Source organism: Peromyscus californicus, unplaced genomic scaffold (genome assembly GCF_007827085.1).
Source record: "Peromyscus californicus insignis strain IS unplaced genomic scaffold, ASM782708v3 Scaffold_22__1_contigs__length_63687245, whole genome shotgun sequence".
In the NCBI taxonomy this organism is placed as follows: domain Eukaryota; kingdom Metazoa; phylum Chordata; class Mammalia; order Rodentia; family Cricetidae; genus Peromyscus; species Peromyscus californicus.
In genome coordinates this window covers 17,769,776-17,788,924 of record NW_026294525.1, presented here as the reverse complement: position 1 = coordinate 17,788,924, position 19,149 = coordinate 17,769,776, and the positions used below count along the sequence as shown (strand labels likewise).

The window sequence follows — 19,149 nt, the reverse complement described above, 5'->3', positions numbered from 1 at the left end:
AGCACGGTTAGAAACGCTCTGCCTGCCCTCTGCCAAGCTCCCCGTCATAATCCTGTCTCAGCCGTTCGGAACAGTGACCCGTGGAGCCGGAGTGGCGGCCCAGTCAGTAACATGCTTGCTGCCCAAAGCATGAGAGTTCGTATCGCCAGCACCTGTGTGAAAGCTGGGTATGGTTTTGCACCCCTGCAAAACCAGTACTGTGGGTACAGAGACAGGTGGACCAACCCCTGGAGTTCACTGGCCAGTCAGTCTAGCCGACTGATGAAATCTAGATTCAGTGAGAGTCCCTGTCTCAAACATAAGAGGGAACGCAATGGAAAAAACGACTGGACATTTACCTCTGGTCTCCACATACACGTGTGCACACACTCACGCCCACCTACGTGCATGGCCCATACACACAAACACGCACAAAATTTAAGGAGGAAGCTGACTCAACCCGTGGGCTTCTGATCCCGATTTTGTTGAATTTCCCCAGCTTATCTGAATTATGTCATTGCTCGTGCTTAGAAATGTGCCTAATGGCAAGACCTTTGTTCCCTGGGCCGCAGAAAGGAGATATCATTGATATAATCAGCAAGCCACCCATGGGTACCTGGATGGGCCTGTTGAACAACAAAGTCGGCACGTTCAAGTTCATCTATGTGGATGTGCTCAATGAGGAAGAGGAGAAGCCCAAACGTCCTGCCCGGAGGAGGAGGAAGGGAAGACCACCCCAGCCCAAGTCTGTGGAGGATCTCCTGGACCGGATCAACCTGAAAGTCAGTCCCTTGTTATTCTCGTCATATACTGACGAGTTCTTATTCTTTTTTTTTTTTTTTTTTTTTTGGTTTTTCGAGACAGGGTTTCTCTGAGTAGCTTTGCGCCTTTCCTGGAACTCACTTGGTAGCCCAGGCTGGCCTCGAACTCACAGAGATCCGCCTGGCTCTGCCTCCCGAGTGCTGGGATTAAAGGCGTGCGCCACCACCGCCCGGCTGAGTTCTTATTCTTAAACTGGGCAAGTGATCTCTGTCATCTGGCAAGTGTGACTCATTAATACTATGAGTATTCTATAAGAATAGTTACCAATAGTCTAATGTTGCCTTGACCTCTATCTACTGAGGCTGATAGCATAAACTCTCTCTCAGTATTCTGCTCACAGCCACCTCCATGGGACCATGAGGCCTTCTTACCCCTCCCTAGCTGTAACTCCCAGCATCTTCTAGAAGAGGATGTCTCCAGTGGTAGATTCTGGTTTTCCACTTACAAAAACATCTTGCTCCTGAGAAATTCATAGGTTTTCCTAAGTTGGATTTTAATAAGCCCTCCAAATGTAAAAGGAGTCCTCACCATGGGCCATGTGGTGATAAAGGAATTAGTTCCTATCTAGGGCACAATGGCAATGATAGCAAGTTGGATCCACCACAGCATGCAGCAGATACCTAGGTATCTTCCTAAACCATCAGTGAGTGAACCCATCCACCCCTATCTGCCTGCTAAGCCAGAAGACTGTGAGCCACAGAATATATTACAGATGATACTCATCTCTCGATTAGCATACATATTATTATGGGAAGAAGTCTGAGGGGTCTCAGGCTAGTTTTTGGACATGCGTCACATGGCTGGGCCATGGACTCGCTTTGATCTTCTTGCTCTGTCTTACAGGAACACATGCCCACTTTCTTGTTCAATGGCTATGAAGACCTGGACACTTTCAAGCTCCTGGAGGAAGAAGACTTAGATGAGTTAAACATCAGGGACCCAGAACACAGAGCAGTTCTCTTAACGGCAGTGGAGCTGCTACAGGAATACGACAGTAAGTTCATACACAGACAGACAGACACACAGACACACACACACACACACACACACACACTGCTAGATGAACATTACCATCATCATTATGATTAGTATTGTCACCAACAGGCCTCACATAAGCTCTCATCATGTGCTTAGGGTCCCTGGAGTCACTCAGTCGATCTCGTTCTTTCCAAAGCCAAGGTTAATTTCCTATTATAACAAGATAGTTTACAGGGCAGACATGCCTGTCAGTGTGGTGCAGGAAGAATGCTGCACCAGGGCCTTCCTCAAGGACCAGCAGGCTCTACCTTGTTCTTGTTGGAATGTACAGCCTTCAGCAGGTCAGTGAACATCCCTCAGTAAGAAAACAAAACAACAACAACAATAACAAAATGGCCAATGACCTGCAAGTCTCTTTGCCCATCTAAGGGTCTGATTTTTTTCTTACTGAATAGGCTTATTAGTGAATAAGTCAACCCATCAGTTTCCGTTAAAGAAGGAAATGCCTCTCTGAAATGAGTATGTGGGGCAGGAATTCCCAAACTAAATATAAGAGCTTATTTTTATAACCTGTGATCAGAGTTCAGAGCGCTGACAGTTTTTATTGCTGTCCATTGCTGTTGCTCTGTAAAGCCAGGCTTATCCTGTCCTTTATTCTTCAGTCTGACATTAAAAAAAAAATTCTTGAAATTATTCGTCATGGAGGAAGTAGCCTTCCCAGTTCTTGAATTCAAGTGCATTTTCTTTCCATGTTCTGCTTCCAGGGGACCAGTAGCTAATGGATTTCTACCCCTGCAAGACATCCCAAAACCCTGGTTAATGATGGGGGAGAATTACACATCATAAATGGTCCCTGGCTCAGAATTTTCTTGCTTTTCTGATACCGAAAGAGCAATACACAGTTGGTAGGAACTGTACTTCGAATTTTGAATCCTGTTCTTTTCATAGGTGAACAATGTGCAGTCTGCACACTGTCAGTGTTGAGCAAGCGCTGTGGACCCCTGGTCAGCTCTGAGACCACGATGCAGCTCACACTCTGCGCCGTCCCAGATTGCTGAATAGGATGTTCAGTGGATTAGGGATATTAAGTGCATTTTAGCTTAGTACTATCCAAGCACACTATTGTAAACTGAGGAACATTTGTATTTACTGGATGCCTAAGACCCAGGAGAAAAGGAAGCAACCATGTCAGTAAATTCACTCTTTAAATTCACCAGTAACATAAAGGAAAGCTATCAAAAGAAGTCTGAACCTTAGTAGATGTCAGCTTGAGATCACTTTGGAGACAAGCCTTTGGACACATCCATGGGGAAATTACCTAGAATAAATTAGCTTTGGAGCATGCCTGTGCAGGATTGGGTAGATGAGCTTCATTGATGGGGAAAGACCCACCATTGCTGTGGGTTGTCACCATTGCATGGGCTGAGATCCTGGACTCAACAGAGGAGAATGTGAACTGTGTATTAACATTCATCTCTGTCTGCCTGCTGACCGTGACTGCCACGTGACCAGCTGCGCAAGCACCTGCAGCCACACTTTGCCCCCTAAAACCCAAATAAACTCTGTCTTTATCAGAGTATGTGTTGCAGTATCAGAAAAAGTAACTAATACACAAGGTAAACAGGCAGCCTTCAGGTCTAGACTTGGGAAGGGTCCTGTTTCCTGCTGTGGTGTCTTGTGACCAGGTCTCTGTAGCATTTGACCCTCTAGAGATACCCTGGAGTCTCCAGCCAGGTTGTGTGTGAACAGCCTGTGTAGAGACTGGTATGGCTGACCTGCTCCATCAGTATGAATTAAAATTGAACCATGTGTTCCTCTCGACCACATCTGCTCTGTATTATATGTCATTTACTCTTCCGCAACCATGGAGGACAGCTGGCTTATATACATCATCCATTACATTTCCTGTTTCATTGAGATGTCAGAAGAGCAAAGCTAAATCTTGCATATCGGCAGGGATCTGAGCCTAGTTTGACATAGCTCGTTGGCTCAGACCCATTTCTAGGCTCATATCCTAAGATTTGTAACAGAATCATTTTATAGGATATCTTTATTCACCATGATGCTAACTTGGAAGGCTCAGACGGACTCTTTGTTTCTTCCTAAATTCCATTTTGGGTCTATAGGTTTCCATTGTTTGCAGTTTCTCTGATACATAAAACAGTATCTCCTCTTATTGATCTTGAAGTAAAGGCTTCGGGGCTCAGCGGTTCTAATTAGTGTTGAGAGGTCACATCCAGATGTAGCCTAGTGATGTAAGACTTTCCATCCAGTGCAGTTAAATTCATTGTAATTAAGAAAATCTCCCTCCAAGGACCTCAGTCGCTTGGAGAGACACAGTCGCGTTCTGCCAAACTCGGTTTGTATGCAGTCAAGAGCTAGTAAGGTTCCCGAAGATACGTGGGAACGTCTTGAAGTGTTCTAGCTCACACTTCCACCAAAATTAACAAGTACATCTCTAGTATCGCTTGGAGGGCAGACTCATCCTGTGTCTCCCAAGAGATGAGGAAAAGTGGCCTGTAGTCAGCCTTCCATTTGGAGAAGATTGCCAGCTCACTCTTCCTTATACTCTTTTAGGTCCTCTGAATGAAAAAAAAAAATTGTAGTAAAATACATATGCCATAGAGTTTGCTGCTTAGCCACTGCTGGGTGTACAGCCCAATAGAAACAGTCCTTTGGAGCTGGATATGGTAGCTCACAGCTGCAGTCTCAGCTCGCTGCTTCCTAGGGAAGTGACTGTTGAAGCAGGTAGGGCAGAATTACTGAAAGTCCCAGGCTAGCCTGGGCTACGGAGAGAGACCCTGACTGAAAGAAGGCAGGTGTTCATTTTTATAAGCCTCCTAATTAAAGGTTATTTGAAGTATGCAGGAAGCACAGAAAAAATAAAACAGATGTGTGCACAAGCACTTCCTGAATTCAGTGGCAGGGAACAGTCTGCCCTGTAGGAAGTACTGTAAACCCTTTGAAGGGGCTCCTCCGGGAACCCTATGTCCTCCCCTTCTTCCCCAGAAAACTGCTCTCTAGAAAGTGGTGTGCAATTGCTTTTGACGTTGGAGGGCCTTGGTGTCTTTGTAGTCTGCTCACCTGTGTGAGTAGGTCGAGCAGGGGAGAGACCTGTAGACCATGAATTCTGAGTCTCTTCAGGGTGTGACCAAATGAGCTTCCAGCCCTTTTGATCTTGTCTGACTGACAATGGGCATCTTCCTCGTGGTCCTGAGTCTTCCCTCTGTTGGCATGGATGCTAGGAAGTGTGGGAGAGAAGTCTAGACACAGGGAGTCACCTCCCTCCCTCTTCCCTTCTTGTGAATATTGTGCTCTAGCCCCTTGTCATATGTGCCCCACATGACTGTAAACTGCACCATGGTTCTCAGGCACGGGAGAGATCCTTTCCTTTTCTGTAAGAACAGGATTCGGTAGTGCCTGGTAAGGCCGGGATGGGTCCCAGGATGCACTTCTCAACAGCGGCAGGGATCGTGCTTTCTCTTGTCGATGCTCTGGTGGCACTCAGCACTCTGTTTTGTTGCTCTGGTACACTGAACTGTTGGCACCCGGGGACAGATGAGTGATCCCTCTTCCTGGGCAGTCAAGGACAGCTCTAAGCCCTCATTTACAAGTATCATTTTTCTAAATAGCATGCTAGACCAGAACAAAGGGTAGTCCAAATCCACAGTCTTCCACAGGATGAGAACATCACTGTAGAATGTTCCAGTTTGAGGTTGTCTGGTGGTGGTGGTGGTGGTGTGTGTGTGTGTGTGTGGGGGGGGGGGTGCGGTATTTGCTCATGTACTTCAATCATTGTTTGATAATTAGCACTCTTTGGGGCTATAATTTAAGAACGTGTTCTGACATCCTCTTTGGCATCATACTTGTTATAGAATGTTTTCCCTTTGAGAAACACAAACAGGAAGTGTAAAGGGAATTCTGGGAACCCACCGGCACATGCCTGGCATGGTAGCCCTCAGCCTCCCCACACATTTATCTTGATGGCCTGCGAAAAGGCGTCATAGTTCTGGTTTATTGATTTCTCTTTCTTTTTTTCTCCGTGTGTGTAGTTGTTGTGGGCAGGTGAGAGGCAAAGAGAAAGAAAAATAAATTAAAGCCATTTGTCTTTGAGACTAGCTATTTATGTAGAAAATGTTCTCTTGGTTTCCGTTTTGTGTGACCAAGTACTTTCTCCACATAATTATCTGAAGATGCTCTGTGTGAAACCTCAGTGGCCTGCCTCCCCCGGGCTCCCTCTATAGAAAACACTGAGTGATACTGCCTGGGAATTGAAAACTCACATGGTTTCCCATGTGCATTACTCGAGGGAGACTTCCTAAAACAACATAGTTAGCTTGTCACCTGATTTTTCCCCCCTACCCTTACTGGATTCTGATTGATAAATAATGATGCTTTTTTTGGATGGGTTGTTCATGCTGGGACTGTTCCATTTGCCAGTCAGAGGGTCTCCTGAACACTTTCCTCACTCTGGATGCAGGGACTAGAAATGCTTGCCCAAGGCAGAGCGAGAAGGGTCAAAAGAACCGAAACCTTCAACACTCCGAAAGACAAAGATCTGTTCCTCTTCATGCAGGGGTCTCTTCTCTCACCAGGCTTCCTCTGGCTGAGACGATACAACAGGTGGCAATATTGTTACCACAGGCCAGCAATATTCTCCAATGCTAATAAAGCAATATTTCATTTGACACTTTTATATCAGCTCCCAAATTTGAAGAGCCCATAACATAAATGACTTGAAGTTCAAAATCTTCCAGGTGCCTGAAAAAGCACTTGACCCTATCTACTTTAATGAAAGCCTTATTCACTCACTCACACTCCTTCTCACCGATAGCTCCGTCATTCATCAGTGCCCTCCTCCTTGCCAATACCACACTCTGTATCCCCACCTCCACCCCCCCCCCCCCTACAGCTTCAGTCTGCCTCTATTTGGATAGCTTGAGAGGCATCAGAGGCATCAGCATATTTCAACCCTGGCCTCTCTTACTAACTTCATTTTCACATGGTGAATACATTACTTGAAAGAGAAGTGTTCCAATGGCATTAGCTCATTTTTATTGTAGTTAAGCTTAAACATGGGTTTCGGTAGCAAAGGGTAAAAAAATCTGGCTGACTTGGGGGCTCCTTGTGACACCACGCTGTGTGTTCATCTCCAGGTAACAGTGACCAGTCTGGGTCCCAGGAGAAGCTGCTGGTGGATAGCCAAGGCCTGAGTGGATGTTCCCCACGAGACTCTGGTTGCTACGAAAGCAGCGAGAACTTGGAAAATGGTAATGTTTGCTCCAACCACCAGAACACGCTCCGACAATTTCCAGTTTCAAATGTGGAACAATACTATCTCCAAAGACTCAATTCTTATATGCCAGTGAAGCCACTGGTCATCTTTCCATTTCTGGCCTCGTCCTGCCCCCTACTGCTCTCAAGTTAATATCTGTGCTTATTCCTCCTGGCTGCTGCGTGAAGTTTATAAACTCTGTCTAAAATCCCCGCAGCCATAAAGCCTAAATTTTGCATCTCCTGTGCCCTTTCCTTCACATAGTAACCACCAGCATCTCATTGCTGGGAATGATTAGGCCCATAAGGAAAACAATTTACCAGGTAGACTATCCATCAAGGATACCCTGGTAGCCATGTCTTATATGTTGTAGCTGCAAAGCCTGATTCCAGAGGCAATTACCCCTAGAGAGGGTGACTAGAAGGCCACATGTCTTATTTGTGGCTTCTCTCTCTTAACAGTTGGAAAGCAGTCAATATGAAACTCTTAAGCCTCCTCCATGCAGAACCAAGGTCTTAAGCAGAATAAGACAGACAGGGTAAATGGCACAGCAGGTGACCCTGTGTCTTCCTGTTGTGTTCCCCAAATTCCCATTATAAGATCAGAAAGAGTAGTAAAGGGGTCATGTGGCCGCCATGACCTAAATCTCCATTGAACATTTATATTGGCAACATACCCAGGTTCCACAGCATATAGCAGCTATTGGGATTCTCATCCAGTAGTAACAAGTTTAGGCTATTTCTTAACATTTATTGAAGCAAGCCATCTTAAACTCCAGGTTGCAGTTTGTTAGTGGGTTGTGAAATCAATTTAGTGACCCATGGATAACAGTTTTCTAGGATGCAGTAGAAATCAACATATTCCACAGGGTAAGGCTTAGAATCATTAGTAGTATTACTATAATCTTTGCTTCATATGTGCCTGTTAGATGGTAGACATAAAATGTGTTTCTTAATGTAAATCATGCTTAAAAACAAATAGTATGAGAGAGTTATTTTGGGGCACCCAAACCAATTCTAAGATAAGGCAAATAAATGCTTGGGTTCAAAGTCTCATGAAGAACTTACTCCCAGTTACCAACCATATTCTTAGAGTAACCCCACCTCTGCATCGGCACCGTGGGCATCTTACCTACCTCACACTGATGTCGATTCTGATGAACATCATGGGAACTTAGAAATTTACCCATAAGCTCTGCTACCCAGAATGTTCTATCAATTTAGGAAGATAAGCGGGTCTTCTGGTGCTTAACATTTAGATGATAGCCTTGGTCAAAATGCAATGCACACCCATCCAGGAACCCAGCACTGTGCCGTTTTTAGCCAACAGCAAATCCTTGGGTAGGTCTGGAAGGCTTTTTTCTTTTCTGTTAGTAGTTTTCTATAGCTAAAGCAGTCTGGTAAATTAACCCCAGCAGTACTGGATGGATAAGTCAGGAAAGAAAGATAACCCTGCCATAGGGGTTAATGCCCAGAATAATTTAGGTATGCCTGTTGAAGAACTGGATTAAATAAACTGGTGAACCTTGCTTGGATTTCAGGGGAACTCAGGGCTCTTTCTATAGGAAGCAGAATTGAACCTGGCATTGATACATACGGTTTATTTTGGGATGTAATGAGAAGAAAACATATTTCCAAAACTTGCGCTCAATGAATTTTAAGAGTTTTCTATTTCAACTGACTTTTAAGCTTTCATATGATGTGCTCTCTGAAGTATTTCCCTTTTCCATTTAGCTGTGGTAATTCCTGTTATTGAGAAATGGGATGGTAGCGGGTATGTTCAGTAGTCACAGTAAGCCATTATCTCCATGAATCAACAGTATAGCAACTTATTAAGGGGCTCGTGTGCTGCTGTTGAACAGCGTAGAAATCCAGGTGGGACAGGGTGTACAGTATGAACCTCTTCGTAGAGGACACATGCTGTTTGGCCAGGCCTCTGCTTCATGGGATGTAAAATATTTCATATGCTGATTTGGGCCTTATCCAAAAGGATGGCCTCATTAATAAAAAGTCCAATTGAGGAGAGCACTGTTCTCATTTGCCAGCCTCGGGGCTTGCAGTTATGCTGGGCATGAACCACTTCATATTATCAGTTCGAGGTTTGAGTAAGCTTAGAAAGCAGTGAAATCATGGACGGAAACCCTTTTTCTCCCTGCTGACGAAGGCTAAGCCACTTGTAATGTAAGAGCCCCAGGCCTTTCTTTCTATTCCATTTCTTTCATTTATGCTGCCTCACATAGAGATTGATAAAAAAAAAAAAAAAAAAAAAAAAAGAATGCCTTCCATTTGCCCTAAAGCAGCTATTTCCCTTATAGAGTGGACACCATCCGACCCATTTTCTTACCCTCCTTATCAAATCGGTCCATAGCCTGATTTCCCCCCGCTGCTCTTTGTGTATTACATTGAAAGGGTGATATTGCTTAAAGGGGACCTTCAGAATTCTAAATCAAAATACTGAATTCAGGATGTTTACTAATAGGTTAGGGGGGAAACCCTCTTCGTTATATTAACAACTTACTAGCTTTTCAGTGATTAGACACAGCTGTTTCTTTGTACCTTCCAAGCCGACCAAAGATTTGTGGGGTTCTTATCCTTTTCTAGAGTAACATAGTCACCTGGCTCAGATGTTCTGTTACCTGGAGTATTCTCAGGTTTATCAGACCAGCTACCAGGGACGCGGCGGTTATTATCCAAGAGGAGTCAAAACACCATTGATATGTGTATGCATGCATAAGTGTGAGCTTGCCTGTGCTACACACATGCCTACGTAGTCAGTGAGCATGAGCTTGCCTGTGTCTACACACATGCCTACATGGTCAGTGAACTTGAGCTTACCTGTGCCTACATAGTCAGTGAGCATGAGCTTGCCTGTGTCTACACACATGCCTACCTGGTCAGTGAACTTGAGCTTACCTGTGCCTACATAGTCAGTGAGCATGAGCTTGCCTGTGTCTACACACATGCCTACCTGGTCAGTGAACTTGAGCTTACCTGTGCCTACATAGTCAGTGAGCATGAGCTTGCCTGTGTCTACACACATGCCTACCTGGTCAGTGAACTTGAGCTTACCTGTGCCTACATAGTCAGTGAGCATGAGCTTGCCTGTGTCTACACACATGCCTACCTGGTCAGTGAACTTGAGCTTACCTGTGCCTACATAGTCAGTGAGCATGAGCTTGCCTGTGTTTACACACATGCCTACATGGTCAGTGAACTTGAGCTTACCTGTGCCTACGTAGTCAGTGAGCATGAGCTTGCCGGTGTCTACACACATGCCTACCTGGTCACAGCTTGTTCCCAGTAAAGCTTGTCACACAGTAGCTGTCACAGTAAATATTAGTCAAGAGCGATCAAATTAATAGGTTATGTCTGGCTGACAGTTCAGCCTGCAAGCTGGTGGGTCGTTGTGATCAGGACAGTTGCCGCGCTAGAAGCATCCGAGTAAGTATTTTGCGGGTGCTCCTTGGGCAAAGCACTCCTTTCAGCTTGTTTGATACTGGTCTGTATCCAAGTTGCCTCGTTGTTTCTGGGTAAATATATTCAAGTAGAGCAGCTTCAAGGAAAGAATGATTTGAGTGTTTCGTTTTGTCTGGAGCACCCTTTCGTGGGTACCATTCATAAAACCTAGTCTAAGACATCGGTACAACCATGACTTCAGAAAGTCAAGCCACCAAACAGATCTTATGGTTTGGTTTCTGAGCAGGGCGTGCATAGCCAATCAGCCTTCTATACCGAATGCAGCTTGGAATAGACATTAACCCTAGGCTTCTTCTACTAGACACAGCGTTTCTTTTCCACATAACAAATTAGTTTTCATCTATATAAGTCCTTTAATGAGACTAGAGTTCTTTATAAAAATAAAAACGGGTCCCTAATAACCCCACATTTTTCAGTGACGGTTTTGTTGACACAGGAATTATGTCTCCTAGCCCAGGTTTGTGCATCAATTTCACTGACTCTATAACGTGGTTGTAAAATATCTCTTTCTCTCACAGGCAAAACTCAAAAACTCAGCATTCTGGCTACCAAGTCATCCACAGACTCCAACTTAAAGTCTTTCAACAGGAGTCAGCCAGGCAATTACCCAACATTGCCTTTAACAAAATCAGTGGAGGTCCGCAAGCCGGGAGAGGAGAGCAGGCTGGGACGAGGTCTAGCCCCGGACACTGCCAAGCGCTGTGATGTGCCCTGTGCGACTGGTGTGAATAAAAACCGAAGGAGCCTCCCGGTCTCCATCTGTCGCAGCTGTGAAACCTTGGAGGGCCCTCAGCCAGTGGAGAGTTGGCCCCGATCCCATTCCCTGGATGACCTTCAGGGAGATGCTGGTGCTGGCAAGGATGTGCCCAGCGAGGTGCAGGACGTCTGTCCTCAGAATGTACCAGAAGTGCCACAGAAGACATCTGCCTGCACCTCCGAGGCTCTACCCCGAGGCCGAGGTCCTACTGCGGAAGACGGGATGCTTCCGACTCAAAGCAAGAGATTTTCTGAGCCCCCGAAAATGATGGCTAAGAAACTGGATGGATCCGCAGTGGCCTCTAACCTTGGCATATCTCCTCCTCAGTGTGTACCCAGAAATTTCGAGGCTCAGCCTCCAGTTAAACCCGGCTTAACAAGGACGTCTCTTGAGGGTCACAGAAAAGGACATGACCACCACCCCCTGGGCACCAAAGAAGGGACAGATGGGGAGCAGAGCGCCCCGGAGACCAGGACGCAGCCCAGACATCCGTCGCAGCCCCCGCCTGTGCCTGCCAAGAAGAGTCGAGAACGTCTGGCCAATGGCCTGCACCTGGTCCCCAGCCTAGAGGCGCCCACCCTGCCGCTGAAGAAGACCAGCCCGGCCAGCCCCGCCAGCCCCGCCAGCCCCTGTGACTGCCCCTCTCTCCGGGAGCCCAGGCCTCCCTTGGGGGCCGAGCCTGGCAGCCCATCCTGTGCAAGACCTCCACCCTGGCTGGCGGAGCTGCCCGAGAGCACCAGCCTGCAAGAGCATGGTGTGAAGCTGGGCCCAGTGCTGAGCAGGAAGGTTTCCTGCGTCCGGGGCGTGGACCTGGAGATGCTCACGGAGAACAAGCTGCAGGCCGAGGGCATTGATCTCACTGAGGAGCCCTACTCTGATAAGGTATCCAAGGCCTGGGCCTCAGAGCCTCTGACTTGTTTTTCTCAGATGAGAGCCAGGTAAGGGGAAGGCCGCAGCCACAGAGGGCTGTGCAGACAGCATGACACAGTCTACTTATGGCCTCTGTGAGCTGCAAGTATACCCCCCTACCCCTGGATTAAATACAAATGCAGCTTCCTGGTTTTTTTGTCCCCTTGCTTTCCAGGGAGCACCATTAGTACAAGAGCTGGTCCCTAATGGGATGGTGTAATGGGCAAGGGAGACCGCAGCTTGGGTGCATAGCCCACAGCAGGTTGTGTGTTCCTTTCTGTGTCGTTCAGCTGGGGTTTCAAATAACCTGTATTATCCGCTCACAGAGAGATTGCTGTAAGCAAAACCATTCATGGGAACATAGATAGAAAACTGTGGAGTGAACAGTTCTGTGCCCTGTTGTGGTGGACTCCGGCAATTATATGATTATCTGTACACGACAGGGCAGGAGGCATGATAGGAAAACCCCTGATGCACCAAAAGCATTTCTGTCTATAATGAAATAGAGTTCTCATCTGAACAGAGACAGGAATAAGGGTACCGACACCAAAGCGACTTTGAAGGCAAATCGGTGATATTAGAAGTGGCTATACTTTCCTTCGGGAAATGCATCTTCTGTTATAATGTGTTCCCAAGAGCCCTTGTTATTAAATTCTTATGATCATGAGTACCTCCTAAGAACACCTCCCTCTTCCTCCCCCCCCTCCTCTTTGATACTTCATGACTGTACCTTTGAAGGAAATAAGGAGAATTGTATGGTAATTGTGGCCTGGTGATATAATGGTGCCATTCTCAGATGAAGGGCAAATAGTATCTGTAGAGTAATGGCTTGGCTTTCCACAGATTAGGAGACGACCATGTTCAACCGCACTAAGGAATTGAATTTTGTAAAACGAGTTTAAGGCATTGGCCTGAAAAATACAGGATTGTGTCGCCTTAATTATGTTCTGAAATATTAAGAGCTTATTGGTGTCTGGAAGAGGAAGATATAAGCATGCTCCTTTTCAAGGGTCCGTCCCAATAATAAATTGAACTAACTCTTGGTGCTATTTTCTGATAGCTAAGCCTTAACGTTTGCTGGTACTTAGGTGGGGGAAATGTCTGTACCGCCATTCACGCCACACTTCTCTTTCCCCTGGCAGCATGGCCGTTGTGGGATCCCTGAAGCTCTGGTGCAGAGATATGCTGAGGACTTAGATCAGCCTGAGAGGGATGTTGCCACCAATATGGACCAGATCCGGGTGAAGCTGCTTCGGAAGCAGCATCGGATGGCGGTGAGCAACCCACATTTTGGGGGAGGAAGCCATAGCTTTGTACGCGGTACATTTAGTTCCAAGACCATGACTGACAAGTGTTAACAGCACAAGGGCTTGCTAGAACCCTAGGAAGAGGCACCTGGGGAGGAAATAATAATGATTTTGTTTTTCGGGATTTTATACATGCTGGAAAAGGACTCTACTACTGAGCTACACTACCAGCCTGTTACTTTTATATCTTATCTATCTATCTATCTATCTATCTATCTATCTATCTATCTATCTATCTATCTATCAATCAATCAATCAATCAATCAATCATCTATCTGGGCATGGTCTCACTGTATAGTTCAGGTTAGCCTTCAATTTGTGATTCTCCTGCCTCAGCCTCTTGAACTCTGGGATTGCAGGCATCATGGTCGGATGCTCAGGCTAATACAATTTTAGTTAAATAAGAGGAATAAGTTCAGATCTGTGTGCATCCCTTGAAAACTGCAGTTGGCATCAGTGTGTTACATGCTTGGAAGATGTTAGGCATCTTTATTCTTAGATGAGAGAAAGCTGTATGGACTAGGGAGGAATTTATGCCTGTTAAGTTTGACTTAGATATTGTATGGTATCTGCCTTTCTCAAAACACCATGCTGTATGTCCTAAGTATATAAAACTTCTACTTCTCAGTTTTAAACTAGTCATTTCTGTGCACATGTAAACTAGTAAATGTGCAGCTCTAAACCTCATTTTTACTTATGAGATCATGAATCTGTTTTAGTAAAATATTTTTCTTATCAAGATCTCAAGGTTTTTTGTTTTTTTTTTAAGTGACTATTCTGTGGCTTAGCCAATTACATATCAATAAATGTTTAGGGTCTTTTTCCCCTAGCTTTTTATTTTAAATGGTGTAGTGAAAAGCACATTTTAAAAACACATTATCTATGGGCTTTCCAATAATAGCTGAGGATTTTTATTCTTTCATGAGAGTTTGCGTCACCAAGATGATATAAAATCAGGGCTGGAGAGATGGCCAGCGAGCAAAAAAAACTCAAGTCTGGGGACCCAGGTCTTATCTCCAGAACCCGTGGGAAAAGAATCTAGGTATCATGGCCCACGCTTATAATCCTGTGTGTGACTGGGGAGGCAAAGACAAGCGGATCTCTGGAGCTCACTGGATCTCCGGAGCTCACCCAGCCTAGCTGAGTCAGCCAGTTCCAAATGAAAGCTAGAAGCTCTGTTTGAGATGAACAGCTCCTAAGTAAGGACATGGAAGGTTGACCTCTGCCCTCTGGCTTCCATGCATATCATGTGCACTTTCTTGAATATGAGTACATGCACAATTATACAAAATTGTGTGGTCTTTTATACCCTGCACATCTTCTGAAAGAAGCCTTTTATGTACCTAACAATCAGGTTTTAACGTCCGTTTCTCTGCCCTAGTCAACTCTTGATATTATTATATTTTAAATTGTTGGTTGACCGTGTACATTTAAATATTTAATTTTCTGGTTGTTAATACAGGGTCAAAATATGGTAGAAAACACACTTTATAAAAACCCTTTCCCATTGAGCATCCTTTTCAACCTGTTCGTACAGCTTTGTCTCTGCAGTTCACTTTAGTCAAAGGATTTCGTGGAGACAAAAATAACAGGATATATGTAAATGCCTACAGCTTGGAGCCTTACACACATAATTGGGATTTGATCTAATCCCAGATTCCTTCTGGAATCTTTTAGAATAATTCCTTAAAAATCTTTTTTTTTTTCATTTTTGCAAAGAATTCTTAATGTTTGACATCTCTTAGCGTAGCGTAGCTCAGTACTGTCCCCTTTAGTCATACAAAAAGTCACCCTCTCACGGTACCTGTGCATTCTTCATGACATGGCTTTTCTTATTTACCCAGATCCCAAGTGGTGGGCTCACGGAAATCTGCAGAAAGCCCCTCTCTCCGGGATGTGTCGCATCCATGTCGGATTGGCTCATTTCCATTGGCCTGCCCATGTACACCAGCACCCTTTCTGACGCAGGGTTCAGCATGCTGAGCCAAGTGCCTTCCCTGTCCCACACTTGCCTTCAGGAGGCCGGCATCACCGAGGAGCGACACATAAGGAAGCTGCTATCCGCAGCCAGACTCTTCAAACTGCCACCAAGCCCTGAGGCCATGTAGCCAGGCCTGCCACGGCCCTCCCTGGACAAGAGCCAGCCTTCCACTGTGCTTATGAAGCTGATACAATCCCTCCAATATCTGCTGGGGTTGACCTGACCCAGAAGGAAAGTCCCTGTGAGGGGCTCACAAATCGCAGGATTAGGACCAGAACTGAGGAAAAAGGACCCCCTATTCCAAGGAAGTCAGTATGGTTCTTTTTGATCCCCAAAGGCAAGACAAGCACTTAGTTTTCTTCTCAGACACAGAAAAGCCAAGACGCCGAGTTCTTGCAAACCCTGTGCATCCAGTCTGTCTTTGTGCTGGCAGAGGGCTAGGAGGAGCGGACGAGGCAGCCCACTCCTGTCTGATTGTGCTCTCGTCCACCTGTTGGTCACCCCGCTGGATGCTGAAGCCCGATGGGCTGAGCTAGGCCAAAGCAACAGACTCTGGAGTTACTGTACACTATGGACCATCCTCATTTGTTCAAAATCGAGAACAGCTGAGTACACCCAGAGCAGCCCTCCTCTCCTGTAGATAAACAAGGGACATTTTAATTGCTTCCTAGCAATTACTTTTATTTGCCTTAATATAAACTTTTAATCAGTTATCTATCTAGTGTCTGCAACCCTTAACCCTAGGTTCCAAATCTTCAGCTTAGACTGCCGTCTAACGTGTTTGGGGTGTTTCCAGCAAAAATAGCCTTTTTTTTTTTTTTTTAAAGTCTCGTTCTAACATGGTTTATTTTATAGAGGTGACTACCAGGCACACATTTCATGTTGACTTTTAAGCTTTTAAACTAACTATAATTTTAGTAAAAGTCCATCTGGATTCACAGAGGGGCATGTGTACTGACTGCCCTTCTTTCTACTCACTTTAGTCAGTGGCCGTCATGGTGGCCACGATGTTGCAGCATTTATGTGGAATCCCGACCACATCCATTCCAAAATGCAGTCGTCAGCTAATGGATCACCTTCGCAGAAAGTCATTGTGATGTTGCATATTTCAGAAAGATTTGTTTTTTTCTAAAAAAAGGGAAGTAGTTTACATGCAGTTTTTTGTTTGTGTTTCACTTTTTTTTTCTTTTTGGCCAGTTCTATAATTGTTTTTTATCTTTCATTTGTTACTTATTTTAATTCAAACAGAGGTTTGTTATGGAGCCAGACAAACCACATTAGCTGTGTGTTAAATATTGCATACTTTCAATGGTTTTTCCAACTGTGATTTCAGCGTATTCTATCCTCTTCTCGTCTAGTGTCTGGTTTTCCTAGCAGTCAGCAAATTTAGACAGGTACACAGGCCCCATTGCTTACCAAGTGTTTTTTCTTCACATTCTCATAAGCACTATGTCTCAAGTTACCATAGAAGCATTTTGAACTCGAGGCCCGGATCAAAAATCCTCTGATATTTCATTGGGTTATTAATACACAATTTCCCACAGGAGAGAAGGGCAAGTGATTTTATTAATAACAAAGCCATCCTGACCATATGCTTTATGTGGCTGAATCCATGTCTCTGAGTAAAAGAACATCCTCAGGTGATGTCTTTTTTATTTTACTTTTTTCATATTTTGGCATGCATTTAGAATAACAATGTTATGTTTTTTCCATTCCACCGTCTTCTATAAGATGCCGTGTGAAGAAGTTGAGGCAATTTAGAAGAAAAAGGTAAAACCGGCTGGGCGGTGGTGGCACACGCCTTTAATCCCAGCACTTGGGAGGCAGAGTCAGCAGATCTCTGTGAGTTTGAGGCCAGACTGGTCTACAGAGCTTGATCCAGGACAGGCACCAAAACTACATGGAGAAACCCTGTCTCGCCAAAAAAAAAAAAAAAAAAAAAAGGTAAACCTCCAGATTCCTATTGGACTCTTAAAAAAAAGAGCTCATACTTGGCCTCCTAGGTTGTGGCATAGCCCAACTAATGGGTGGGGTTGCAGGGTTTTCAGCCAGCTACAGCATCCTGGTAATTTCCCATGCTGTTGTGGGGCTGGTATTAGAAAATAGGCTTCTCCCCATGCTTTGAAATAACCCTGGCCTGACATTGTAACAGACTCTGCTCATGATTTTGGCTAAGCAAAGAGACTACAAAAAGTCACCTTAGAGGTAACAAGGGAGAAAGAGAAACCTCATGTGAATTCCATGTTTTAGTTCATTCTCAATGTAGGGTTTTCTTTTCAGTCAAACTAGCACCAGAGGTCTTGAGAATGCCAAACAATAGTTTGATCACTCTGGAAATCATTGCCTTTGCATGGAGATTTAAATTCAGGGACCATGAGTTTAGTGTGAATGTCGAAGGGGCTGAGGTTGTCCTTTTCTTTCTTTTTTTTCTTCCTAATATATCTTTAGTGTTTTGTTTGGTTTTTTGTTTGCTTTTAACAATTCATTTGGTCTGAATAAAGCCTGAATGTTGGTGTGTGACGCTGAGGTGGCTTTGGGGCTGCCTGTGGCTGTTGGTGGACAGGTGGCAGGCTTTAGCAAGATCCAGTTTTGATCAGTTAGTTGCAGTTGGTACAGAATTTTGAGTGGCGTTGAAAATGGTTGTCTTTGGAAAGCACAAAAGAAACCTGGAAAGGCGTTTCAGCTCAGGTAGCTACCCAGAGTGTGTGTGATTTGTGCGTCACAGCTGTCTGCAGAGAAAGCAGCTGCCCAAACTACTATTTACATTCCCAGATAAGGAGAGCAAATAGCTTTTCATGGCCTTGCATATTTGGGGGCCCTTTTCTCTGTCCTAACCCCAGGTGTGGATGAAATTGGAAATGATTCCTCTGTGAGAAACGTATCCCCAGCACAGCATAGTGTGTTTCACAACCGCAGTGGAACCGAGAGATTCCCAAGTCACTGCTGTGTGCCGACTGAGTGAGGTTCCGGAAAAATCTAACTGTCTTGCGTCCAAGTTATCTTGATTTTTAAATTGAATAAATTTAAATAGAAAGAGAGAAACAAACTGTCAAGCAAGTTCTTTGACAACTAACAACATTGCACTTTCTGTATATGAAATCAATATTTAAATAACTTATTTTTCTCCATTACTGTTCTTAAACATTGTAAGTAGCTGTAATATACCAATACCAATACGTTCTTGCAATTGCTTCAGCCCAAGAAAGCTGTGTATTGTTTTAAAAATTGTAAAAAAAAAAAAAAAAAAAAAAATTATTGTGATGATCCATTTAGAAAAAGGAAGGTGGACAGGAGGGTATCAAAACTTGTCTATAATTATGTCATCTATGTACCTAGGGGAAAAAGTAAATAAATTTCTTCAGTCGAGTCTGTTTCTTTTATTGTTCCTATGGCGCTTCAAAGACAGAAGAAAAATGAAAGGGAATTTTAAAGTGTGGTTAAGGAGTGCAGTGTTTTATGAAAATATTAATTATACAGGGGTCCTTTTTTTTTAATGACTCAAGAAGATTTTTTGTTTGCCTGATGTCTGTGTGTCTGTTCATGTATACGTGGGCATGCATGTACCATGACACATGTATGGAGGTCAGAGGGCAGTCTTGGGTGTCAGCCCATGACTTCCATTTTGTTTGAGACAGAGTCTCTTGCTTGTAAACTGTGGTGTCCAC

General features: G+C 44.6%; 1 protein-coding gene across 6 annotated transcripts in view; it reads left to right on the top strand.

Annotated features, from left to right (window-relative positions):
- Positions 1 to 18,850, top strand: part of Sash1 (SAM and SH3 domain containing 1) — a 175,123-nt gene extending 156,273 nt beyond the window's left edge. For all 6 annotated transcript variants that reach the window (XM_052750998.1, XM_052750997.1, XM_052750999.1 and 3 more), the window contains 6 exons: positions 552 to 761; positions 1,645 to 1,795; positions 6,936 to 7,049; positions 11,049 to 12,169; positions 13,339 to 13,470; positions 15,348 to 18,850. In XM_052750998.1, coding sequence (XP_052606958.1) covers positions 552 to 761; positions 1,645 to 1,795; positions 6,936 to 7,049; positions 11,049 to 12,169; positions 13,339 to 13,470; positions 15,348 to 15,611 — 1,992 coding nt within the window. In that variant the 3' untranslated portion in view covers positions 15,612 to 18,850. The remainder of the gene's footprint in view (positions 1 to 551; positions 762 to 1,644; positions 1,796 to 6,935; positions 7,050 to 11,048; positions 12,170 to 13,338; positions 13,471 to 15,347) is intronic.
- The last annotated feature ends 299 nt before the right edge of the window (positions 18,851 to 19,149 follow it).